This window comes from Salminus brasiliensis, chromosome 21 (genome assembly GCF_030463535.1).
Source record: "Salminus brasiliensis chromosome 21, fSalBra1.hap2, whole genome shotgun sequence".
NCBI lineage: Eukaryota > Metazoa > Chordata > Actinopteri > Characiformes > Bryconidae > Salminus > Salminus brasiliensis.
Window position 1 is genome coordinate 22,742,162 of NC_132898.1, and position 26,604 is coordinate 22,768,765.

The 26,604-nt window shown below is 42.3% G+C and overlaps 2 protein-coding genes across 2 annotated transcripts in view; one reads left to right on the top strand and one right to left on the bottom strand.

Moving 5' to 3' along the window:
* capzb (capping actin protein of muscle Z-line subunit beta) overlaps positions 1 to 9,791 on the bottom strand; it is a 13,253-nt gene extending 3,462 nt beyond the window's left edge. Inside the window, exons 1-8 of the mRNA XM_072665994.1 lie at positions 9,602 to 9,791; positions 4,472 to 4,561; positions 3,275 to 3,396; positions 2,697 to 2,810; positions 2,280 to 2,421; positions 2,061 to 2,177; positions 1,326 to 1,391; positions 1,106 to 1,182 (exon numbers count right to left, since the gene is read on the bottom strand). Of these exons, the coding sequence (XP_072522095.1) occupies positions 1,106 to 1,182; positions 1,326 to 1,391; positions 2,061 to 2,177; positions 2,280 to 2,421; positions 2,697 to 2,810; positions 3,275 to 3,396; positions 4,472 to 4,561; positions 9,602 to 9,604 (731 nt within the window). The 5' untranslated portion in view covers positions 9,605 to 9,791. The remainder of the gene's footprint in view (positions 1 to 1,105; positions 1,183 to 1,325; positions 1,392 to 2,060; positions 2,178 to 2,279; positions 2,422 to 2,696; positions 2,811 to 3,274; positions 3,397 to 4,471; positions 4,562 to 9,601) is intronic.
* A 775-nt stretch (positions 9,792 to 10,566) lies between these two features.
* Positions 10,567 to 23,784, top strand: LOC140543080 (MICOS complex subunit MIC10-like). Its single transcript, XM_072666093.1, has 4 exons — positions 10,567 to 10,637; positions 21,003 to 21,050; positions 21,670 to 21,779; positions 23,710 to 23,784. The coding sequence occupies exons 1-4, from the start codon at positions 10,580 to 10,582 to the stop codon at positions 23,716 to 23,718; spliced, it is 225 nt and encodes a 74-aa protein (XP_072522194.1). The 5' UTR covers positions 10,567 to 10,579; the 3' UTR covers positions 23,719 to 23,784.
* The last annotated feature ends 2,820 nt before the right edge of the window (positions 23,785 to 26,604 follow it).

Sequence of the window (26,604 nt, forward strand, 5' to 3'; positions counted from 1 at the left end):
AGAACCTGAGAGAGCTCTCTCTGCAGCTGCCTGTACTTCTGATTGTCAGGGAGAGACTCGATAGATCTGAAAACAGAAAATCAAGTGAGAGAGCGAGAGCAAGAGCGCGAAAGAGAGCGAGAAATGAAAAAAGATTAAAAATTAAAGGACAAAGGAGGAAGAGGAGTAAAGAGGACAGAAATTGTGAAGAGCATAAAAGAAAACAAAAGAAAAAGAAATGAGAAGGAGACGAGAGGAGGAGATCTAGGAGGAAATAAGAGGAGAAGCAGATGTAGACGGCCTCTGTGGGAAAACAGCTTGAACTGGTCAGAGATCAGACAGTGCAGCCCTGCGGGGCTGTTCTATTAAAACTCCCTCTCAGTCACAAGAACACGAACACACACACACACACACCCCTTTGTTTTCATACAATGTCACAATGTGGTCAGACACATGTTATATGTACACCCTAAGTATCTGTATGTAGTAGCAATAATAATAAACTAGATGTTCAAATGTTTGCAGACATGCCTTCTAATGAATGCATTCAGCCACTTTAAGTTGCACCCATTGCTGACACAGATGTGAAAATGCACACACACAGCTTGTATAGTCCCTGTAGACATTGCCAATAGAATAGGACACTCTGGTGCAGATAAACATGAAATTATTGGCACCATGGCTAATGCCAGGCATGGACTAGAGGGGTATAACCCCCCCCCCCCAGCTTTGAGCTGTGGGGCAGTGAAACTCTGGAATAATGGAGCTCCATCCAATAACTTTGGGATGAGTTAAGGATTTAGGGATGAGGTGGGGAGAAGTGTAATCATCCAACATCCTGAACTCACTAATGTTCTTGTTGCTGAATGCAATTAAATCTTCACAGCAATGCTTAAACGTAGAAAGCCTTCCTGCTCAGTAGAGACAGTTACTCCAACAAAAGCAAGATAAGCAGAACACCCTTGATTTCAGAAGAAGCAACAATTGAGAAGGTGTCCCAATAGTGTAGCTATATGTAATAAAATATTATAAATGTGACATTTTTATTATATGCAAGTATCCTATTTCCAGAATAACACACACACACAACCACACACAACCACACACAACCACACACGTCTTATACCTCAGGCCATTAACAATGTCCTTGGTCTTGCCGAAATAGATCTCATTCAGAGTGGAGCGGATTTTGTTCTCCATGTCCTGGAAGCAGAACACACACACACACACACACAAACACAGGAAAACTCACATTAATGTGCTAAATAACAATGTAATAATGTAACAGAGACAAAATGTGTTTGAGACAGTGTGGCGTTAAACAGAAATGTATGTGTGCGTTTTACCTCCACCAGACGGCCGATGTTGGCGATGTGTGGGGAAGACTCGCTAACTGTCTCATCTTTCTCCATCTGATAGAAAGAAAAGCAGACAGAGAGAGAGCGCAAGAGATTAGCAGAGACCCAGTGAGGATGTAGCTCATATAGGAAGTGTATTTAACACATAGTCTGCACTGCACTGTGGAGGTTTCACACAGTGTACAATGCAGAGTGTGAGGTGCGAGATCACACGGATGGAAACTGGTTTTAGTCTTCACTGAGATCTTAGAACAACACTGTAGAATCATGCAGTCCCGCAAAATACAATTAAATTAAAGTACAAAACAAGTTAAACTAAACTAAACTTATTTACATGAATGTAAATATATAAAAATGAATGTGTTTGTTTAATAGCATTTCTGTGACCTGGCTGTTATGGTAACCTGTATATTATCTGCATTTCTGCATTATCTGTTCGCTATGGTTACCTGTAATTCTGTATCAACTGGTTATGGTTACCTGCATTTCTGCATGACACAGTAGCTATGGTAACCTGTATCTGCATTACCTGGTATGGTTACCTGCCTTTCTGCTTTATCTGATCGCTATAGTTACCTGCACTACTGCGCTACCTGGTTGTCATGGTAACTGGCATGTGCTACCTGGTCTCTATGCTACCTGGACTTTAAGGTTACCTGCATCGCAGCATTACCTGGCTTGTTATGCTTATTTGCATTACTGCATCGCCCGAGTATTGGTTACCTGTCTGGTGAGGCTGCCACCCAGGTTCATAGTTCCAGAGCCGGTTTTGGTCGTCTGCAGCCACAGCATCACAGTGGACGTGAGTTTGTAGTGGGCTGTACGACCGCTGGACTTTTCCTGAGAGAAAGAGAAAAAAAAAAACCCCAGAAATTAGATACGTAGTAAATCATAATTCTAAATAAATAAACAAATAAATAACTCAAACGACAAATCTCTCACCTGCACCTCCACCACATGGATAGAGTCCCAGCAGCCTTTAATTTTTTTGGAGCCATCTCCAGCCTTCTTAATAAGGATGACTCCAGCAAAACCGTGATCCAAATCCCACAGATACACAGAGGACACACCGCCCTCAAAATACCTGCAATATACAGGTGAGCTTGTTTATTTAGAAGTAAGATCATCAAAACTTAGTGGGGTTTTTTGGGTGTTCATTTATGATGTCCTATCATATCAGAAGCCTGTTGATTTTAAAATGAGGTGCGAGTAAAAGAAAATTATGAAAGATCAGAAGAGCTACTTACAGAAAATAGATATCAAATAAAGTGAATACTCTGCATTTCAGCATCCAAATAAACAGGAGATGTTGTTTCAGGAAGAGGTCTATGAAGGAGCCGACTGACAGTCACTACTCACAGGTCCCTGTACTGGTCGAAGGCGTTGTTGGCCTCCACCTCCAGCTTCCTCAGACGAGCAGAGGGCATTGCACCATCATCGATGGGGGGCTCATACTTATTACTCCATGGAGATCTTAAACACACATAAAAGAAGACCAAACATAATGTGTCAAAAACTCTGAGGCCATTCAATTTACATTTGATTCAGAGAATTCTGCAATTTGTGTAAATACAGGGTTTTCAGTTGGATTTACAATAGAGCCTATGCACTTGTACAGGATAGGTTTTGAGTTTGATTTGTCACAAGAACCCACAAAAACCCACTTCTTGTGTTTATATGGGATTTGACTGTGTGAGGAAACTGATAGGTTCAGAGTGGCCTGTGTGATAAAACTGGGCCCTGGGTTCCTAATGAGGCCATTGGGGTTTGGGGTTTATTTGAGACTAGGTTGGATTTCACTTTGTGCAGCCTCTTGAGTTGTAGGACTTGCTTTTGATTTGGAAAGGGTGTGTAGGGCTTGGATTTAGTGTGGAATGGGGACGTAGTGGGACAGAGCCTCTGTGGGTTGGGGTAAAAGGTGCAGTTTTGTCACTGACCTGTAGGAGTCTCCATCTCTGTTGTAGTCACAGAGCAGGTAGTCTTTCCCCACTACCTTATCCCTGGCGATCTTCAGAGGCTGATCCACAGAGGACAGCAGATCCTCACACAAGCTGGGCACCTACACACAAGCACACAGGCACTCAATAAGGTTACAGTGGGCAGAGCAGTCTAAACACTGCCCTTAAAACAAGAATTGTTTAAAAAAGCTCCTAAACACAATTATTAATGATTACACCCACTTACAGAAAGCGGCTTTTGTTTCTAACCCCTTCACTTACTCACACACCTCAACCAACAATGACCTGCAGTAGTTCAGTACTATACACAGTCAGTGTGAAACTCCCCAACCTCAGCGCTTCCTTTTTCAGCACAGATTGTTTTACAAGTTAGTGTATCTGTTACACTCTGGACACGGAATCTCAGCTCTGCTCGCCAGAGTTTAAAGAGCAGGCGAACAGTGACTCACAACAGCAGCAGGAAGAGCAGGAATAACTCTAATTTAACGTTATTAAAGAGGTGAAACCACACACACAGTAGCATTTCTGTTCTTCTGCTAAATTTACATACACCCGGAGAATGCCTGTGGAGAACAAGAGTGAGAGACAAATAACGAGAGAATGAGAGAGAAAAGGAGAGATGCAGAAAAAAGGGGGGAGAGAGAGGACGCAGGGGTTACATCTGCTCCTGGTGAGTGAGTGACAGCTATGCTAATAGGTGCTAACAATGCTGAGAGAGAGAGAGAGAGAGAGAGAGAGAGAGAGAGAGAGAGAGAGAGAGAGAGAGAGAGTCTGATAGGAGTTTAATCGGCTCTGATTTCGTAGTTATTAACTCCAGGTGTTTCCGCGATGCGTGTGAGACTGATTAGATCTGCTTTACTGTAGGTTCTACAAGGGTTCCGCATTCTGCTGCTCTCATTAGAGCGGTAAATGACCCAATGAGATTTTTAGCTTCCTTTTTCCTAGAAAAAAAAACCTGCAGTCAATCAGACAAGTCAAATTTGGTGTCTGAAGGCTAATGTGGCTAACAAGTAACAGAAGCGCATATATACCAATTAGCACAGTGCTAACTGCAGGCCTCTCACACATTCCTTAAACCATGTGGACACAGAGATGCTGCTTTTAGAGTCTAAATAACACGATCACAACTGAATCAGCACTGATGACTCTTTCACACTCTCTCTCACACACACTGACCAGGTCGATGAGGTCACTGAGATTCTTCTCGATCTGCTGTGGAGGCAGACGCCTCATCAGGTCCAGAGCACAGTCTAATTGCTGATCGTTCTGCAGAGAGAGAGAGAGAGAGAGAGAGAGAGAGACAGAGACAGAGACAGAGACAGAGACAGAGACAGAGAGAGAGAGAGAGAGAGAGAGAGAGAGAGAGTAGGACATCATTATTACATTTATGATATATACATTAGGACTACATAATACTGGGGGGAAAAAACGACACTTTTTTTTCCTGTTACATACACAATATGTCCAGATTTTTGTGGACAACCTTTCTAATGAATACATTCAGCTACTTTAAGTTGTTCCTACTGCTGACACAGATGTGAAAATGAACACATACAGCTTGTCTAGTCCCTGTAAAGAAGTCCTCTGGCGCAGACAAACATGAACCGATTGGCATCATGCCTAATGCTAGGCGTGGGCTAGAGGGAATATAAAGCCGCCCCAGCATTGAGCGGTGTTCTCCAGAATGATGGTGCTCAATCCAATACTTTTGAAACAAGAAGGGTAAGAGTTGGGGAGGTGATCAGCAAACACCCTGACCTCACTCACGCTCTTGTCGCTTAATGCAATCAAATAGTCACAGCAGTGCTTCAAAATCTAGTAAAAACCCTTCCCTGGAAAGTAGAGACAGTTACTCCAACAACAGCAGGATAAGCTCTTTCAATAACCTTTTTTGATTTTAGAAGAGACAATGAACGATCAGGTGTCCCAATACTTTTGTTCATAGTTCAGATGGCGTTTTTAACTCCTGGGATATTGCTGTTTTGGATATGCAAGGTTTTTGTATGACCGTGACGTTATTCATTTTACACTCTACATTAGCTCCAGCTTTAGATAAGCCTTCAATAAACGCATCAAATCTAGGAGCTCCAGAGAGTGACTCATTTCCTCAAAACCATGCCCTGCAGGAGATCAGGTTCTGCACAGAATACAGAGGGGAATGAAACCAGCCTGAAGAAACACAAACCAGTCCAAAGTCCAAACTGCGTAAATGTTATTTAAACAGTGAAGGTTTTCTGTAAATTCAACTTTAGGTCTATTTTTTGGCCCAGACGATCCACTTCTGGTTCTAGATTAAATCTTACACACTGGCTGTAGTAAGTCGGACAGCCCCTTAGTTGTTACTGTGTACAGGTGTCTGGCAGCTTCTGATTGGTCTGGTTTAGTTATACCTAATTTTTTAGGTTATAGTTGGGTGTTAATGTAACATTTTAGATAGTGTGGGTTATATTTATAATCACAGCTCTAGTATGAAACCAAGACATCATTCAGTCCTGCTCCGACGTCACACTGTCCATGTGTATGTGTGAGCAAAATATGCAGGAAACATCACCCACAATGCAACAGGGCAGACTGGACCTGCCACAACTCGTATACTCTCTCATCTGACCTCAGGAATGAAGAAAGATCCACACACACACACACACACACACACACACACACACACACACACACACACACACACACACACACACACACACACACACGTTTCAACAAATGACTGACTACGTCTTCTCACTACATAGTGCACTATTTTGGGCCTACATCAACAAAACTATGCCCTATTCATTATCTTGTGCTCTATTTTGAGCCATATCAAAAGCACTATGACCTATGCACTATATAGTGCACTATTTGGGCCTACACCCAAAGAACAATACCTTAAGCACTCACCAGTGGACCATTTAGGTATTTAGTCGAAACACTAGGCCTTGTTCACTATATAGTACCCTCTTTTAGCACACATAAAAAAAACACAATGCCCTATGCACTACATAGTGCGCTGTTTTGGCCTATATTCAAAACACGAGGTTAACTACATAGTGTCCTACTTTGACCTGTATCCAAAACTACACTACATCATGTTCGCTACAGTGCACTATTATGGCTTGTATATACAGAAAAGTAGACCATAATGACTGCAAACTTCCCTGCCTATATCAAAACATTACGCGCTGTTCACAATATAACTCACTATTTTATCCAACATCATACACTACACCCTGTTCACTAGTGAGTGCACTATTTTGGTCTACATCAAAATAAATAAATAAATACATACATACATAAATAAAAATAATACTGTCCTATGCACTACTCTTACCTATATCCAAAACATGGTCACTATGAAGTGCACTATTTTGGCCTATTTTAAAAAAAAAAAAAAAACAACAACTCTGCTCTGGCCTACATCCAAGACACTACGCCACATTCACTACATTGTATTTCTGTTCCCTATAATAGTGCTGTATACAGTGCTCCAATGCAAGGAATAGTGATTACTGGGCATTTCCACGCCCTATATAGTCACACATCTACTGTGAACACTAAAGAAGTCCAGACAACTGATATAGAAACATGCTGTTTCATGTTCAGTCACACCCTGGTGTTAAGGCCTTTAAACTGATGTTTAAATTCCCATCCTGGTCTGCTGCATAAAAACTTAACTCCAGGTCCATCCCATCAGCTGCACACCTCCACACAGCGACAGCATGTTTAAGAACAGAGAGACAGAATTGGGGGGTGGGAGAAGAGGACAAGAAATGGTTGTCCACTGAGCAGTCCCACCTGGTTCTGGAGCCCTGAAAGAGCCATGGATCCCAGCTCTGAAACAGACCCGCTCCGTTTAGAGTAAACTGCTGAGTGTTCGGCTGTGATGTAAGTAAGTGCAGATGTCGGGAACCTTCAGAGTTCAAAGTGCTGACTGCAAGAACACCACGGCCAAACATCTGACATCTTCTAGATGTGGTGAGTGAAGAAAACAGTGTGGCCAGTAACTAGGTTTACAAGCACACAGTAGCCCAACGTTCCCGGTCATTCTCACTCCACAATACGGAACGCTGGTGAAGCTGCACGAGACCTCCCACTGGAAGTGGGAAGTCCACGATCCAGTCACTTCGAATGCTGCTTCTGTATCTCTCAGCTTGTCAACAAAGGCACTTGTACAGCAGTTCATGAGTGGGAGCTCAAATCGTCATTTGAATTCATGACAGTAAGTCAATCAAGTAAATTACATGCAAAAAAACAACAAAAAAAAAACAAAAAAAAAAAAAACACACATTCTCACAGAATTGCAAGATTAAGACTGATGTATGTATATTAGCTGTGTTATGATTGGCTGTGCCTTCTTTAAAACGCTCTCAAAGTGGGAAAAATGAGTGGGGCTATACTGCTATAGGCTGAATGGGTGGGGCTACACTGCTGTAGGCTATAACAGGGGGACAGTGTAAAGCTGGTTAAACGTTGGTGTGGATGGGTTTATCTGACTGCTGACAAGAGAAGCTTTCACAGTCGACTGCAGAACCAGAGTCAACACTGTCCCACATCTCCATACAGTCAAATTCACACAACTCCTCTTCTACACTCTAGTTGAGCTCTGCAGTCAGCAAAACAGTGCACCAAGCCACCTCACTGCACACCGATATTAAAGGAGCTGTTCTGCAAAAAAAAATCTAACTAACATGACTGATCACTGAGCTCAGATGCAATCAAACAGCCAATACATGCTTGGAACCCCACGTGTGTTTCTTTAGCTTACAACAGGAGAAGCTAGGTTAATGTGGCTAACAAACACTGGACTTACACTCACACCTCTGTAACACAAACACCACAAATCTCTCTTTATCGGCTTCAAACAAGTTCGTAATAAAGCAGCATGGATACACGATCATCCTCATAACGTCCAGCTTTGCAGTGCTATTCCACTCCACTACTTTCAAACTGGATTTGCTGAGCTGAACTGTGGGGAGAGGACGTGGTTCCGGTTCCTCCAGCGTTCAGCTCTGTGGAGAAGTTCATGTTTGTGTTTATAAACTGAAGTAAGTCACACCATGTTCTAAACCACATCCATTTACCATTTTACCGTCAGCATGATGAAAAGTTGATGGTGTGAACAACGTCACTTAGATTGCATATGGCGTGAAACGCTCTGGTCCAGAGAAACTTGCCCGGTCAGGATTGTTCACAGTGGTGGTGAAGTGAACCAGACGTCTGAACCTCTAAAAGCTCCCTTGAAGAAAGTTATTACACCAAACGATTATAAATACCCTGCCTGATGCCTGAGACACTGTTCCACCAGAGCTTTGAGATGATCTTGGGTCTAAATCGTGTTCCTAAAAGCGCAGATCATTAAGGAATACATGCAGGGCGTCGTGCTGGAAAAAATAGTCTAAAGACTGACCACTATTTTATCATCACTAACAATCCATATAAAACTCAGAAGACCCGTGTGGGTTCACTGATGGGTTTGGATCGTAAATAAAATGGTGATATTTGTGTTGTAGTCATGGCGACCAACACCTGGTTTCATTCACTCCCACTGTAAAGGACTGCAAGTTTAGTGTACTGTATTATTTACAATCGGACCCTCTGGTATATTTACTATATTTCTATATATTAGTCAATTTTGCCAATTGCCATTATAATATGAACAAGCTAGGGCTGTAGGCTTCAGGTTTATGCATATGAGCTCTTATGTGGACGTTTTGGCTGGATGCAGTTGTATAAATGCAACCAAACCCACAACAACAACAGCTTTTATTCATCTGTTGTAGATTTGCTTTTAGATTGAGGACAAGAACCAGAGGAAAATCAGCCACTGCATTCAGTTAATGTAACATTACTATTATGCAATACGTGCAAAAAGTCTTAGAGGTGCACCAGCCCACCTCACTGCATGTAGGGGTGGTTCAAGCCCCAAATAAGCTCAACTCTAAGCACTACTACACCCGTCCAGACTGTCTTGTGCACACAGGGCGGTCAGGCGTGCACTGACAGTCAGCTCAACCCCCAGTTAGGACTTGTCTAAGCGCTGCGAAACAGGCAAACATCATTTCTTCCAGAACTCCCTTCGCTCTCCGGCCAACTTTACCGCTGGATCAGCGCGCCTGCCTGCGACTAAGTACCCCTGACACCCTGGAGAGGATGCAGGCGTGGGAATAAAGAGTGTTTTCTGCTGCTCTGAGCGGGTACAGAAATAGTTGTGAGGCTGTTCTGAGGCGGCTCCGGACACTTCCTATAAAAGGCAAGTGGTTTAGCTTAGCCTAGCCTAGCTTAGCGTAGCTGCCCGTGTTCCCTCTCAGCGCTTACCATCTCTGCGGCGTCTAAAGTCGGTCTCGGAGAGGAAGAATAAGTGCTATCAGACGGGTTGAGATCCTGGTTTCTTGCTGTTGACTCTGTTCTGTCGCGGTTCGGTCCGGTTTTGTCGTCGCCGCGTCGCCGCTGCCCAGCCCTGTCAGCGATTCCACTTCCTCTACGGAGGGAGGGGGGGTGTGCTGACAAAAACGGGACGCCGAGAAAACTCGTTACACATCCGGGTCATGTAAGACCCTACAACACGGCCAATCGGAGCGCGCTAAGTAAGGCATGGCCAAATATGGAGAAGGGGTAGGCGGGGCGGTGACAGGGCCTCAGCAGTGGCGAGGAGTGGTCGCTAGGGGGAGACAAAGAGCAGTGCATTTCAGGGGCTCACTGCGACTGTCTTTTCTCTTCATATTTCATATTTAACATTTATTTCATTAATATATATATATATGCCCAGCCCTATATATATATATAAATAGATCTTATGACCCATTCAGTGTAAATTCAAACGTGACTGTACAGTTCCATGATAACAAATATTGATAAAATACAGTTAATGTATAATGTATGTAAATATAAATAATGTATACTATTATAAATAAATAAATAAACGTAATGTACACAGATAAACATGATATGTTTGCATATGTTCGTGATATTTGGTTATTAGTAGTATTCTAAATTATTTTTATTACGTTTTAATGTAGCAGATTAGAAATACATGTTAGACCTTGGAATGTTATTTTTGCCTTTAAAACCCTGTCGAAAATAGATAAACCTTTTTTACTCTTTCAAATAGGAGAACAGTGTCCTATTTGAAGGCAGTCCTCTGCATACTGTATTTTGGAACGAATACACGAACAAGTAGCCCAGTGTGTGCGTTTCAGAGCGATCCTTTTAATCTCGCGATATTGCCGCGCTCCTAGGGAGAGCGCTGGGAGATAGTCAGAGAATCTCGCGATAGTTCAGCAGGCAACCGTAATCATGGAGGACTCTGGACGGAAGTGGGACCGGTGTTTGTCGGACAGCGCGGTCAAAACAGGTAGCGGTCAGCACGCGCCCTTATCAATACGACCCAATATTGATCAGCACCCACCAATACTGATCAGTTCGGCCGCGCGCTTTGTTACGTCAGTGGCTGTTGAAAGTGTGTAGTAACTTACTGCTTCATGTAATGACACCCAGGAAGGACACACACACACACACACACACACACACACACACACACACACACCCACCAGAGAGTACTGGGGTGTGTTGTGTTTCCATGGTGTTCTGTATGAGTGTGTAAATGCTGTTGGTGTGTGTGTGTGTGTACCACAGTGAACCAGGAACAGCTTTAACTCTTCTGGGAAAGCTTTATACTAGAGGTAGGAACATTGCTGTGAGAATGGTTTGATTGCATTCAGTCATATGAGTGTAAGAGCATCAGTGAGGTCAGGTACTGGTGTTGGATGACGAGATCTGCAAGTCCACCTCATCCTAAAGGTATTGGAAGGAGCTCCATCACTCCAGAGATTTAATACCCATTTAGCCCACACTTAGTATTGGTCCAGTGACCTTAGGTGACCTCATGTGCTCACGGCTGCTCCAGAGCGTCGCATTTTATTGGTCTGTGCTTTTCCATGTAAGGTGTGTGAGCAGAAGTGAAAGCCTGAGAAGTACCTTACAGGAAGAAGCCTGGAAACGTTTGGACGTGTGTGTATCTGGTTACTGAACACCTTCATACTGCACCTGTAGGGGAGGTGTTTCTGATAAAATGGCCAGTGAGTGCTGATAAAAGTTGATAAAAGGTTGACAAAATAAATATTCGGACGGATACCTTTCAAACATATGCATGAGTGAACTACTGAACTACAAGAAGTTTATAAATTAAAGTATTTTAATATGTCATACATACACAAACCAAAAACCATGCTCCCATTTTTAATAATACAAATTTAAATATGACCTTATTTAACTTCTATTTATTTAATTTATTTTATATTTTGTAATGATTCTTTTATAGAACTTGTGGAAATTCAGTTCAACACATAATACAGCCTACACAACAGTGTATTGTAAATACTAATGAATTAGTTATGGAAAGTACATATGAATTAATTACCAGTAAATTAATTATACCAGTTAATTTTGACCCACATAGTGATTGGCATTGATGCCAGTATTGCACAATAATGGCTCTTTGACCCCAGCACTGACAAGACAAAAACACCACCATAATAATAGCTCATTTTGAAAAGATAAAATCTAACATATTTGGCTTCCGTCATTTTACCATATAGTATTCGTTATTGTAGTAATCAAACATGAAAACTAAAACGAAACAAAAGCTAAATGCGTAAAAATTCCAGTGATTACTCACAGCGTCCCAAACGGCACAAACTTACACTAAACAAAACACACTAAGGCTGTGTGTTTTAAACAGTGCAGTGCTCATCAGAAGTGTTGCTAGGTAGGTAGGTATATAGGTAGGGCACACTGTGTGGTTAGAGAGACAAAATTAGATCAGCCAATCAGAGGACGTGCGATCAGAGGCGTTCTAAATGAGGAGGCCGGTGTTGTGATACATTCTAACCCCCCCACCCCACCCCACTACAGTCTCCCATTGGTTAAAATCGCGCACGTGATTAATTGCCTATTAATCTTCACTTATATACCAGATTAAATGTATCAACACATATTTACTGATCATTACTGAGGAGGTTTTTATCTCAATAAAGCATTACTATTTAACTTCATTTATTAAATGTGAATCACATAATAAGTTCAACAATATAATGTTGTTGCTATGCTGGCATCTAAAGCTGATACCAACAGGTAAAGCTAGCTATCGTGCACGTGCTATCCACTATCAAGCTAGTTCCTTTAGTATGTGCTAGCTTGCTAACAAATATTAGCAACAGTTCTATACCCTATCCCCCGACACGTCATCTCTCCTGACTGTTCCATTGGGCGAAATTGTTCTCGTGATTAATTGATCATTCACAATTTAAATAAATATCCGATAGCATCCAGTAGCCAGCTAGCTAATGCAGTCGAAGGGGGATCAGCTCGACTGGCTAACTATAACTAGTAGCATGCTAGCTAATGCAGTCGAAGGGGGATCAGCTCGACTGGCTAACTATAACTAGTAGCAAGCTAGGTAATACAGTCGAAGGGGGATCAGCTCGACTGGCTAACTATAACTAGTAGCATGCTAGCTAATACAGTCGAAGGGGGATCAGCTCGACTGGCTAACTATAACTAGTAGCATGCTAGCTAATACAGTCGAAGGGGGATCAGCTCGACTGGCTAACTATAACTAGTAGCCAGTTAGCTAATACAGTCGAAGGGGGATCAGCTCGACTGGCTAACTATAACTAGTAGCCAGCTAGCTAATACAGTCGAAGGGGTATCAGCTCGACTGGCTAACTATAACTAGTAGCATGCTAGCTAGTACAGTCGAAGGGGGATCAGCTCGACTGGCTAACTATAACTAGTAGCATGTTAGCTAATACAGTCGAAGGGGGATCAGCTCGACTGGCTAACTATAACTAGTAGCCAGCTAGCTAATACAGTCGAAGGGGGATCAGCTCGACTGGCTAACTATAACTAGTAGCATGCTAGCTAGTACAGTCGAAGGGGGATCAGCTCTACTGGCTAACTATAACTAGTAGCATGCTAGCTAATACAGTCGAAGGGGGATCAGCTCGACTGGCTAACTATAACTAGTAGCATGCTAGCTAATACAGTCGAAGGGGGATCAGCTCGACTGGCTAACTATAACTAGTAGCATGCTAGCTAGTACAGTCGAAGGGGGATCAGCTTGACTGGCTAACTATAACTAGTAGCCAGCTAGCTAATACAGTCGAAGGGGGATCAGCTCGACTGGCTAACTATAACTAGTAGCATGATAGCTAATACAGTCGAAGGGGGATCAGCTCGACTGGCTAACTATAACTAGTAGCATGATAGCTAATACAGTCGAAGGGGGATCAGCTCGACTGGCTAACTATAACTAGTAGCATGCTAGCTAATACAGTCGAAGGGGGATCAGCTCGACTGGCTAACTATAACTAGTAGCCAGCTAGCTAATACAGTCGAAGGGGGATCAGCTCGACTGGCTAACTATAACTAGTAGCATGTTAGCTAATACAGTCGAAGGGGGATCAGCTCGACTGGCTAACTATAACTAGTAGCATGCTAGCTAATACAGTCGAAGGGGGATCAGCTCGACTGGCTAACTATAACTAGTAGCATGCTAGCTAGTACAGTCGAAGGGGGATCAGCTCGACTGGCTAACTATAACTAGTAGCATGCTAGCTAGTACAGTCGAAGGGGGATCAGCTCGATTGGCTAACTATAACTAGTAGCATGTTAGCTAATACTGTCGAAGGGGGATCAGCTCGACTGGCTAACTATAACTAGTAGCATGTTAGCTAATACAGTCGAAGGGGGATCAGCTCGACTGGCTAACTATAACTAGTAGCATGCTAGCTAATACAGTCGAAGGGGTATCAGCTCGACTGGCTAACTATAACTAGTAGCCAGCTAGCTAATACAGTCGAAGGGGGATCAGCTCGACTGGCTAACTATAACTAGTAGCATGCTAGCTAGTACAGTCGAAGGGGGATCAGCTCGACTGGCTAACTATAACTAGTAGCATGATAGCTAATACAGTCGAAGGGGGATCAGCTCGACTGGCTAACTATAACTAGTAGCATGCTAGCTAGTACAGTCGAAGGGGGATCAGCTCGACTGGCTAACTATAACTAGTAGCATGCTAGCTAATACAGTCGAAGGGGGATCAGCTCGACTGGCTAACTATAACTAGTAGCATGATAGCTAATACAGTCGAAGGGGGATCAGCTCGACTGGCTAACTATAACTAGTAGCATGCTAGCTAATACAGTCGAAGGGGGATCAGCTCGACTGGCTAACTATAACTAATAGCATGATAGCTAATACAGTTGAAGGGAATGACCTCGGCTATGCAATTTCCAGCAATTTGCGCTGAAACTCCTTGAGTGAATTGATACAGTCCTCACTGTACTCCTAATATGTTAACGCTTAATAAAATACAGCATTAAATTATTAATTATTTAATTAAATAAAACTTTCTTTTTTTTGTCAGATTGTATCAGTGATTTGACCGTCAGTTTCGAGGTGTTTGGTTTCTTTCGAGTGAACAGACTTTGGCATGATCTGCTGCGCCATGAAGGAGGAATGGATCATTGGAATACAGAGCGGGCCGATCCGAAACAAAGTTCAGCCCCACATAAAACTAGATTGTTCGTATTTAACAGCTTTGGCAGTGTGTTTAGGCGTGTGTGTAGCAGTGGGTGTAGCCATGGGGTTAATATAACCTGCTACATTGTCTAATGTTTTGGCTCTTGCTTGTAACCCCGATGATTGGGAAATGATGAACAGTCCCTGGACTGTTCTGGCTGAAGGGATAGTGTGATGGTGGTTTAGCAGTGGGGTGACTGATAGAATAGAGCGATTTTACCTTGTGGAAGATTGATAATCAAACAGCTTGTTTTCTGTCCTCTTTATCTTAAAAATTTAATAACAAATAATATCTGTGGAGTAATCGCACAGTTGCTTGAGCGCCAACGACCACAGTACACTAGTGCCACTTTATAGCACAGTATTAAGTATTGCTTAATTCATAAATACATAAAAAGACAAATACATAATAAATAAATAAAAACAAATAAAAAAGATGACATGTGGTGGCACATTAATTATGGTATGTTTTATTTGTTTCCTCTTTGTTAAATTCAGTAAACAGAAGAAAAATAAATAAAGGCTCTTGTTGAAATCTCTAGGCTAATAATAATAACAATAATAATAATAATAATGATGATGATGATGATGATAATGATAATGAGAGTCCTATTTGTTTTAGTATTTGGCTGAACCGATGTCTGGGATCTGCAGAGATTAGCTTGGTTCTGTGCTGCATCACGAAGGAGAGGGTGTGTAAAAGTGCTCTGTAATGTTTCCTGGCGAGGGTCTACAGAGACTCTCCTGCTCTCCAGTTTGTTGTTTTTCTAAGAACGTTCTGGCTGTCAGATTGTTTCCAACAACAGCAGGAAGATTAACGGCTCTCCGCTCGGAACCTCTCTCGACTCCATGTCGCCGCGTTTGGACAGCTGGGCCAAATCCAATCCTCCAATCACAACTGTTACCTTTCCTCGACAAAACACACACACACAGTCCGTACACAACCAGCTGCAGAACGAGGTGTGAATGTGGTTCAGATAGGTGAGAAATAGGTGAGGTTTGGTTACACTTGAGGCAAAATAGGTTCTGGAAGAGTTCTCTAACTCATCACTATAGTGAACATCCATTTAGAACCACCATCAGTTGATCCATCGTCTTGGTTGTTGCCATGCCGTGATTGGAGGAGAGCAGGAAGAGTATAAAACAATTGGGTTGGTTTTGCAGAACCGCCTTGGTTCTACACTACCGTTGATGAGTTACAGTATTTAATCTGCTTCATCAACTCTGCTGAACTGATAAAGAACTGAAGGCTTGAGGCAGGGGCGCCACCAGAGATTTAGGGCCCCATTAAGAGATATTACTTTGGACCCCCATCTCCAACAGGTCTGCCAAAATACTCAATTAATACGGCTTTAGGGCCCCTGTCAGAAGCCCTTAGAATCACAGACCATTAGAATTGTTCTAAGGACCTGTTAAATATTCAGTATCTACTTTGCATTATTCAGTATCACCTATTGAATATTCAGTATCCACTATTAATTACGCAATATCTGCAGTAAATTATTCAGTGTCCACTTTGAATTATTCAGTATCCAATACTAATTATTCAATATCAGCAGTAAATGATTCAGGATCCACTTTAAATTAATTCATATCCAATATTATTTTTTAATATCAGTAGTATTCAGTATCCACTTTGAAATATTCAGTATCTTCTATTAACTATTCAATATCTGCAGTAAATTATTCAGTATCCAATACTAATTATTCCACATCAGCAGTAAATGATTCAGGATCCACTTTAAATTATTTAATATCCGATATTATTTTTTAATATCAGTAGTATTCAGTATCCACTTTGAAATATTCAGTATCTTCTATTAACTATTCAATATCTGCAGTAAATTATTCAGTATCCAATACTAATTATTCCACATCAGCAGTAAATGATTCAGGATCCACTTTAAATTATTTCATATCCAATATTATTTTTTAATATCAGTAGTATTCAGTATCCACTTTGAAATATTCAGTATCTTCTATTAACTATTCAATATCTGCAGTAAATTATTAAGCATCCACTGTAAATTACATAGTATCTATTTTGAATTATTCAGTATCTCCTATAAACTAATCAATATTAGCAGTAAATTATTCAGTATCCACTTTGAATTATTAATATATTAATGTCCAATATTAATTCTTCAATATCTGCGGTGCATTATTCAGTATCCATTCTTAATTATTCAATATCTGCAGTAAATGATTCAGTATTCACTATTTATTATTCAGTATCCACTTCGGATAATTCCATAATTTCTATGAAATTAATATGTTATTGATGTTGAGTATGAGGCTACTTTTAGTCTGTTAGGGTTTAGAGGGTTATGCTGCTCTGCTGGGGAGTAACAGGAGGGAATTGAATGATATCTCAGTCAGTGAATATGTGTGTGAACTGTATTGGAGTTAGTTATAGTATAGAAATCTGGTTTTATTGTTTGGTGTGGTTGATGAAGTATTTGGACGGAGTTAACAGCGGATCTGGAGGTTGTGTTTGGAGCAGTGACTGTAGAGAACATGGACAACGTCTCTCAAAAGTGAAGCGACCACAGGTCCAGCGCCTCTGCTGGCTGGTTGTAGTAATTCATTGATTGACGGACTCTGTTTGCAAATTTGACAACTTGGCAGACAATTTTGGATTAATTTCTGTCGAACAGAAGGGAACAAAACTACAACGCCCATGTTTATTACAGTCACAGAGTAAAACAGTGAATAGAGCGCCCCCTAGTGGTGTCTGTAGTAATGAGTTCAGAACGGAGGGAGCAGGGAGGTGGTGGAGCAGTGCTGGAGTGTGTTAGCGGCATCTGTGTGTGTCAGAGATCTGCTGATGGGCAGGCTTTGGGCCGTCAGATACACACATGTGGTTTTAATGAGCCGTTCTCAGCAGGATTGATTCACCTCTCTCCTCACAGACGCTGCATCGTAAAGCATCCCGTCCTGAACGCTCACGACCGACAGCGGCCAAGATTTTCATTTTATGAGCAATTTTAAAGGAATAGTTTCACAAGACGTCTAATTTACAACCTCCCCCTCCCCCAAGCGCCTTTTCTTTAGGTTCACATTAAAGCTACAAGGCTAATGTAGCTAACAAGCAGTGGAAGCTTATGTACACCAATTAGCATGGTGCTAGCTGCAAGCCTAAGTCATGGCATATGTGCTGGATTCCTGCACACCTGGTTGAACTGGTTGTTAATAGCCAGGAGTGACCGATGTGTTTACTTCAGCCTTCGGTTTCCCCCTCCTGCTCTAACGTGGGTTCTGGTTGTCTAGAACCAAATGGACTACAGTACAGATCTGTTTATTTTAATTAGCACCATGCTAAGACTTCTACATAAGCGTCCATTAATTGTCAGCTACGTTCGACTCATAGCTTGAGTGCTAATTTTTGTACATAAGTGTCTATTATTTGTTAGCTGTTATCCTCATTGATTGAATGCTAATTGGTGTACATAAGTGTCCATTAATTTTTAGCTACATTAGCCACATGAGGTTCCATTATTTGTTAGCTATGTTAGCCACATGAGGTTCCATTATTTGTTAGCTATGTTAGCCACATAAGTGTCTATTATTTGTTAGTAATGTTAGCCACATAAGTGTCCATTAATTTTTAGCTACATTAGCCACATGAGGTTCCATTATTTGTTAGCTATGTTAGCCACATAAGTGTCTATTATTTGTTAGCTATGTTAGCCACATAAGTGTCTATTATTTGTTAGCTATGTTAGCCACATAAGTGTCTATTATTTGTTAGCTATGTTAGCCACATAAGTGTCTATTATTTGTTAGCTATGTTAGCCACATAAGTGTCTATTATTTGTTAGCTATGTTAGCCACATAAGTGTCTATTATTTGTTAGCTATGTTAGCCACATAAGTGTCTATTATTTGTTAGTAATGTTAGCCACATAAGTGTCTATTATTTGTTAGTAATGTTAGCCACATAAGTGTCTATTATTTGTTAGTAATGTTAGCCTCATTGCTTGAGTGCTAATCAGTGTACATTAGCATTCATTATTTGTTAGCTATGTTAGCCACATAAGCGTCCATTATTTGTTGGCGATGTTAGCCACTTAAGCGTTTATTATTAGTTAGCTGTGTTAGCCATATAAGCATCCATTACTTGTTAACCACATTAGCTGCATTGCTTGAGTGCTAATTGGTGTACATAAGTACATAAGCATTTTTGTTAGCTGCGTTAGCCTTCAAGCATTCACTCATCTAACTTTTGCTTTTAAGTGTGTATTTGGTCTCAAGAGAGAAAAAAAACAACATAAAGAACAAAAAGAGAGAGAGAGAGAGAGAGAGAGAGAGAGAGAGAGAATGTGTGTGTGGGGGGGGCGAGGGGAAAGGAGGTCAGAGTGTAATAATGTCCTCGGGTCTGTTGATAATGGCATTATGGGTATTGTTGAGCAGCACATAGTTGGCAGACTGACTGCTCCTGCTGTTCTACACTGAGAGAGAGAGAGAGAGGGAGAGAGAGAGAGGGGGAGAGAGAGGTGAGTTGGATCAGCTAAAGCAAAATCTTGAAACCTTTAGATCTCTGAACTTTGACTAGAGAAAGAGTGAGAGAGATGAGAATGAACAGTACAGCAAGTGAGAGGTAGAGGAGAAGAAAACAGAGAGAGAGAGAGAGACGTAAAAGAAAGATGGGGAAGAATAAGGGAAGGGGGCAAAAGGGAGGCAGAAAAGAGAAGGGACGGGAGAGAGAGGAAAAAAGGGACATAAAAAGAAAGAAGGGTGAGAGAGAGTGCGCGCGAGTGTAGGGGAGAGGTAAAAGAAACCTAGGGAAAGGAAGAGGAAGAAAAAAGGAAGATAAAGATGAGAAAGAAAAAAAGGGGGGAGAGAGAGACCACAGACAGAAACGAAAAAAAGTACTAAGAGAAAAGGTCGAGAGATACGGGGGGGGGGATAGGGAGAATAAGAGAAAAGGGGGGGGGGGGGGGTAAGGAAAAGAAGCGAGAGATAGAAGGGAGGGAGAGAGGGAGAGATAAGGCAGAGATGGGGAGAGAGAGAGAGAGAGAGTTGTGGTATCTCTCTCACTGAGGCTGAGTGCTGGAATGTTGTTTGGTGTTTTTGTGGTGTATGTTTGTGGTGTTTGACATCAGTAGGTTGTGTAATGGGCCTCAGTGAGTCTGGCTGCAGAAAGCTCCCAGAAATCACAAACGTGTGGGTTCAACTCCCACTGCTGGCTGGCTGGAGGAGGATGGGTGGGGCTGAAAGAGAGAGAGAAAGAAAGAGAGAGAGAGAGAGAGCGGATTAAATGTTGTTGGTTGGTGTTATTATAATTAGGACTACTGTACTGTACTGAAAAAGAAGTTTGTGGACACCCCTTCTAATGAGTTCATTAAGCTACTTTAAGTTGCACCAATTGCTGACACAGATGTGCAAATGTGTGCACACACACACAGCTTGTCTAGTCTATTCCCTCTCGAGAGGTACTGGCAATAGAATAGGACTCTCTGGAGCAGATAAACATGAACCTACTGGCGCCATGCCTAATACCAGGTGTGGGCTAGCATTGAGCCGTGGAGCAGAGAAACTGTGTTCTCTAGAATGATGATGCTTCATCCAGTACTTTGAGGATGAGGTTAGGTGATCATCCAACATCTTCACCTCACTAACTCCCTTGTTGCTGAATGCAATCAAAATCTTACAGCCATGCTCCGAAATCTAGTAGAAGGTCTTCCCTGGACAATAGAGACAGTTACTCCTCCAAAAGCAGGATAAACAGAGCTCATACTTCTGACCTGACGAGGCATGGACTCCACAAGACCTCCGAAGGCGTCCATGTGGTATCTGGACACCTACAGATGTTACAGCAGATCCATTAAGTCCATTAAGTTGTGAGGTGGGGCCTCTGTGAGTATCACTGAGCTGTGGTTCACGGGTCGTCCTTCTTTGAAGCACCTTTTGTTAGGTACTGACTGACTGTATACTGGGGACATCCCACACAACCTACCTAGTTCTTTGGAGATGTTCTGACCCAGTCCTCTAGCCATCAAATCATCTTCAACTCACCTGCCAGTGGTTTTAATGTTCTGGATAATCTATTGATACTATATAAGTGTGTTGGGTTTTTTTTTGTTCAATTTCACAATATCTCTCTCTCTCTCTCTCTCTCTCTCTCTCTCGCTCAGTGTTGGGGCTAGGCGTTGGCGCTCTGTTCTCTGTGCTGTTCTTCAAACGTAAGTTGGTCTCTTTTTTTTTTTTTTTTTCTTAAAGCTACTTTTGAGGAAGCTTACCAGATATTGCACACACTAAAAACACAATCACAGCAGCCAAACATGTGGCAGATTAGCACCTAACGCACATAATCACCACAAGCATATGGGGGCGGGACTTAGTGAGGAATGCGTTGTAGGCAGCCAATTAGAGCCTTTTCTGCTTTGCAACGTCACTGTAGCAACCAGTAAGAGCACTAACATAATGAAGGTCGCCACCCACCACTACACAATGAGCGGGAAATCTCCCATATTGCATCATGCCTCTACAGTCCAGGAAACATTTTACTTTATTTTGGAGCATTGCTGTGAGGATTTGATTGCATTCAGTGACGAGAGCGTTAGTGAGGTCAGGATGTTGGATGATCACTACCTCATCTTATCCCCAACTCATCCCAAAAATATTAGAGGGAGTTCAGTCATTCCAGAGAACACAGTTTCACATTAGCATATCTGTGTCAGTAATTGGTACAATTAAAAGTAGCTAAATGCATTCAAGGGATGTCCACAAACATTTGGACATATAGTGTATGTGTGTGGATTAAAAATATGTGTGTGTGTGTGTGTGTGTGTGTGTGTGTAGGACGCTCGTGGCCTATATCATTTGGAGCAGGGATGGGGCTGGGCATGGCATACTCCAACTGCCAGCACGACTTAAAATCCCCATATCTACTACATGGACACATGGTGAAGGTAACGGACACACACACACACAATGTTTTTCTCTTTCATACACATGGCTTTATATACAATACAGTACAATACAGTAGTTGGAGTGCCTGGTTCTTAATCACAGGGTTGTGGGTTCGAAACCCAGGTCCACTAAGCTGCCACTGCTGGACCCTAGAGTAGGGTCCTTAACGCTTTCTGCTCCAGTGCTGCTGTAGCATCTAGCTGACCATGTGCTCGGCTTTCCAAGCTGGTATATGTAAATAGTCTCAGGATCTGTTCACACCTGGCTTTAGCGTGCGCTCTGGATTTACTTTGACCAGATTCTGTTTACACTTGTTATTAAAATGTGTCCCCAGTGTGACCAGATGAGATCTCACATACATCATTTTTGTTTTACTTCCGGCAATGGCTGTTCCTAGAGACTCAACAGTCACGATGGACAGTGGGGGTTCTACAATGCCAAGGAACAATACAGGGTTCTCACATTCCCGTAACGGCTCTGTCAGAAAATGCAAAAAGGCTAATTTAACCACAAGGGAACAAATTCTGTAGGACTGTTCTCACCTACCGGTAAGCGTGGGCACGAGTGTGCGCACAAACATAGACTCGAATGCGGGCGAGAGAGGAAGAGAGGCCAAAATCAACAGTAATTATTACTCATGTATGTTTTTTCGACAGACATATTTCCACTTGTCTGACGGAATCTGATCACAGAAAACACATTCTGTTTACACTTGTATTAAATGTGGACGAGATCCGTCTCTGACTACCTCCGTGGTCAAATTTGATTTGAGTAATTTGATTGTAATCCGAACACAATGTGTCTTGGGGTGTTTACACCTGGCTTTTCATTCGGACAAGGAAAATTTACACGTGACTCGATCATCCAAAAATGCTGTTAATGTTAATGTCAGATGTAAACAGGCCCTAATGAAGTCATTCTGGCTCCCACAGTGTAAATGTACAATGTACATCTTATGAATACATTTCTGCTATATTTCACCAGTGTTGCTCTCCTCTCCTTGCAGAATGGGTGGCCTTAAAAGTGGGTCAGGTTTACATCAGCATAGCCCTGACCAATCACAAGGCTAACATGGCTCCGCCCTCTCTTCAAGTCTGAGTAATCTGGAGAGCTAAAGCTAACTCAGATAGCATCCTAGAAAGCTTGCTAGCTCTCCAGCTATCTGCATGTTTGCTATGTATGAGGTTCCTTCATCCAGTTATCCGTGCATTCCGTCTGGATTCCCTGGATTCCAATCCAACAGGAACGTGGATAAAGGCCTGACCTTCTTTAAGATATCATCACAAAAAAAACTGCTTTAGCTTTTTAGTTAGTCATGGACACAGTGGCGTCATGTGATAGAGGGCTGTCAGTCCCGCATGTTCATTAAAATATTAAGACCACGCCCAGACCGTACACGTCAGCCTCTGTAACAAAAGTAGGCGGGGCTTGAGGTGATTGAGTTTCCCCCTCCTACTCCTGAAATTGTCTGATCATTTGTTTCACATTAGAGCTACAATGCTAATGGAGCTAAGTAATGGAAGATTATGTACACCAATTAACACTGGATCTAACTGCATCTAAATCTGTCTAAAATCTAAATCATCACACAATAGCTGTGTACCAAAGCCTTGGCTGCAAGCCCATTTATTTCAGTGGCAGTTTTTATAATTACAATTCATTTCTGTGAAGAACTGACTAAGCGCGCAATTGCAAAAGGCGGGAACCTTTCCTGGTTAGACTGCTCCAGGCTAACCAACAGGCTAGTAAGAAGAAGTCTTCACGGGACAGTCCTTCCGAGGACCCGCCCTACCTCGGCTGCAGCCTAGGCTTTGGAACGAAGCTGAATTTCTCAAAGTGTGTGAAGGTGTTTAGTAATCTGTAAGAGACGTGTGGTTTCTGACACTGTATGACCTAATGTCTCTTTTTCTTTCTCTCTTTCTCTCTCAGGATCAGTAGGAGAGTGCTCGTTCTGCGTGAGGATGCGTGTGAGGATGTTTATTAAATAAAGACTTTGTTAAAGTTTGTCACTCTCTCTCCTTTAATAACAGCCTGATAAGATGTTCTGTGTGCCTCTATGTTTAAATGAATGTGCTATGCTGTGCTCTCAGGGGTTTTGTGTGTGTGTGTGTGTAAGCGAGAGTGTTTGAAAAGTTTGAAAGTGTTTCTGAGGGGAAGGGGTGTGTGTGTGTGTGTGTGTGTGTGTGTGTGTATGTGTGTGTGTGTGTGTATGTCGTTTGTGTGTATTAATGAGTGTTGGAGTTAAACTCCTGCTGGTTTGGAATGGAAGCCAGGTTCAGCACCTGCAGCCGAGAAGGGGAGGGGGGCCCCAGAAAGAGAGGGAGGTGCTTTCTGCTGCAATGACAGAAAATAAAATCGGCCAAACACAAATGGGAGAGAGCCTATGTCTGTGTTGGGTTGGGGAGTTTGTGAGTGTGTAAAAGAAAACAACCAGGCAAAAAAACAAAACAAAACACAATGTTTAACATGAGAACAAAACAGTTAATGTGGAAACAAAATCGAAAATGTGAGAATAAAGGAGAAAGAGCAAAAATGAACATAAAGATAAAAAAATAATACTGTGAGAACAAACAACGGTTACTGTAAGAACAAACAATAATTACTATGAGAACAAACGATGGAAAACATGAGAACAAAGGAATTTATCAGAACAATCAAGGTCAAGATAAAAACAGACTTCAGAACAAACTTCAAATAAAACTTCAGAACAAACAAAGGTAAATGTAAGAATAAAGAAAATGTAACACTGCATAAACAGAAAGTGAGTGATAGAGAACAAAGGAAAGGCAAAAGAAAGAGTGATAGACAGGGAGAGAGAGAGAGAGCTCTGACTAAGATTGTGTGTGTGTGTGTGTGTGTGTGTGTGTGTGTGTGTGTACATGCGTGTGTGATGGGAGGTTATTAGGCAGTAATGACTTTCATTACCCTAATGTGGGCCATACGTCAACACACATACACACACGCACCATTAGAACTGTGTGTGTGTGTGTGTGTGTGTGTGTGTGTGTGTGCAGCATTAAAAGCAATCATGTGACCTTGAGAAGTTGGGAGTGATTGGGTTTACACATCCGCCTTCAGTCTCATCATTGTGTGTGTGTGTGTGTGTGTGTGTGTGCGTGCAGCAGAATGTGGGGAATGTTCTAAAAGGCCGGTTTTGGGCAGAGCCTCAGAACTTATTACTAACAGGTGAGTGTCTATACACACACACACACACTCTGGAAAGTGGTGTGTTCTGCTCTGAAATCAGGCTGTAAACGTTAACACCTTTACACACACACACACGTTCCTCTGCAAGTGAAGCGAGTAAGACCTTTTTGGAGGGGGGAGAAAGGAGGGGTCCCACTCGCACACCTGCAGAGAGAGAGAGAGTTACACTTACAGGTCATCAAGATGTAAGTGTAAATAAGGCTGAATAAGTGAAGTTAAACTGCTGTAGGCTGAATGGGTGAGGGTTAACTGCAGGCGGAATGGGTGGGGCTAAACTGCAGCAGGCAGAATGGGTGGGGCTAAACTGCTATAGGCTGAATGGGGGAGTTGAACTGCTTTGAGATGAATAGGTTGAGCTAAACTGCTATAGGCTGAATCGGTGGGGCTAAACAACTGTAGGCTGAATGGGTGGAGCTAAACTGCTGCAGATAAAATGGGTGGTGCTGAACTGCTGCAGGTCAAATGGGTGGGGCTAAACTGCTATAGGCTGAGTGGGTGGAGTTGAACTGCTATAAGATGAATAGGTGAAGTTAAACTGCTGTAGGCTGAATAGGAGGGGCTAAACTGCTGTAGGCTGAGTGGGTGGACCTAAACTCCTGTAAGCTGAATGGGTGGGGCTAAACTGCTGCAGGCTGAATGGGTGGGGCTAAACTGCTGTATGCTGATATCCTCCATCAGCTTTAGGACTAATGAAGCATGCTTGCTCTCTGTATACTGTCCTATATACACTTATGTGCAGACACACAGTCTTGTGTGTGTGTGTATAAGTGTATGTGTGTGTCAGAGAGATTTGTTAGACGTCAGAGTGCCTGTTGGTGCCTGTCTGACAAATTCTCCTTCACACACTCATAATCCATCTTACACCCACATCACACACACATGCTACTTTTTTCTCTTTTGTTTCCCAGCCCAAGCTCCACTTATAATTTCTGTGTGGGTTTATTAACCAAAAACAGGAATTAGGAATTATACACACTGTACCTTTAAGACTGACACATCTTAATGAGCTCTGTTCTGATTCGTTCCCCTTTATTGTGGCTTCATAACTTCAAGCATGATGGACAGGGCTAACCTACCTTTAGTCCCACATATTCAGCCTACAGCAGTTTAGCCCTACCCACTCAGCCTACAGCAGTTGAGCTCCACCCACTCAGCCTACAGAAGCTTTGCCCCGCCCACATTGCGCTCCACCATTGCCAATATTGCAAGTAGGTGTTTTAAATAGTACAAATGAATGATATATGGCTGGAGCCCCACCCATAAACAGCTCAGGACACTGTGGGTTTAGACTCGATTGCTAAATTGATGTATTTTGAAACACCAGAAATGAGTCCAAACAGGCTGGAATCCAGCAGTGCACAACTATTTTAATGTTCAGAGCTCTCTCTTCTTCTCCCCTGACAAACTCAGACCAGATTGGGGGAAAGGTTTAAAGTCCCCCTGGCGCACAGGCTTCTAAATCCACCCGTATTCGGTGAGACCACGCCCTCTTGCAAGGATTGGCTAGTAACAGAAGTTCAAGGCTGGGGCTCAACCAATGGCTGGAGATGTGAAACGGCGGGCCAATCCTGGCGCAGTTCTAATAGCCAACCATACAGAAGAAGGGGGGCTCTGCCA

What these genes read in the sequence shown, in the direction of transcription:
- LOC140543080 (XM_072666093.1), top strand. Translation starts at nt 10,580, where the DNA reads ATGGAGGACTCTGGACGGAAGTGGGACCGGTGTTTGTCGGACAGCGCG. An exon ending in GGACAGCGCGGTCAAAACAG is followed by an intron (nt 10,638 to 21,002) that starts GTAGCGGTCAGC and finishes TCTCTCGCTCAG; the next exon opens with TGTTGGGGCTAGGCGTTGGC. An exon ending in CTCTGTGCTGTTCTTCAAAC is followed by an intron (nt 21,051 to 21,669) that starts GTAAGTTGGTCT and finishes GTGTGTGTGTAG; the next exon opens with GACGCTCGTGGCCTATATCA.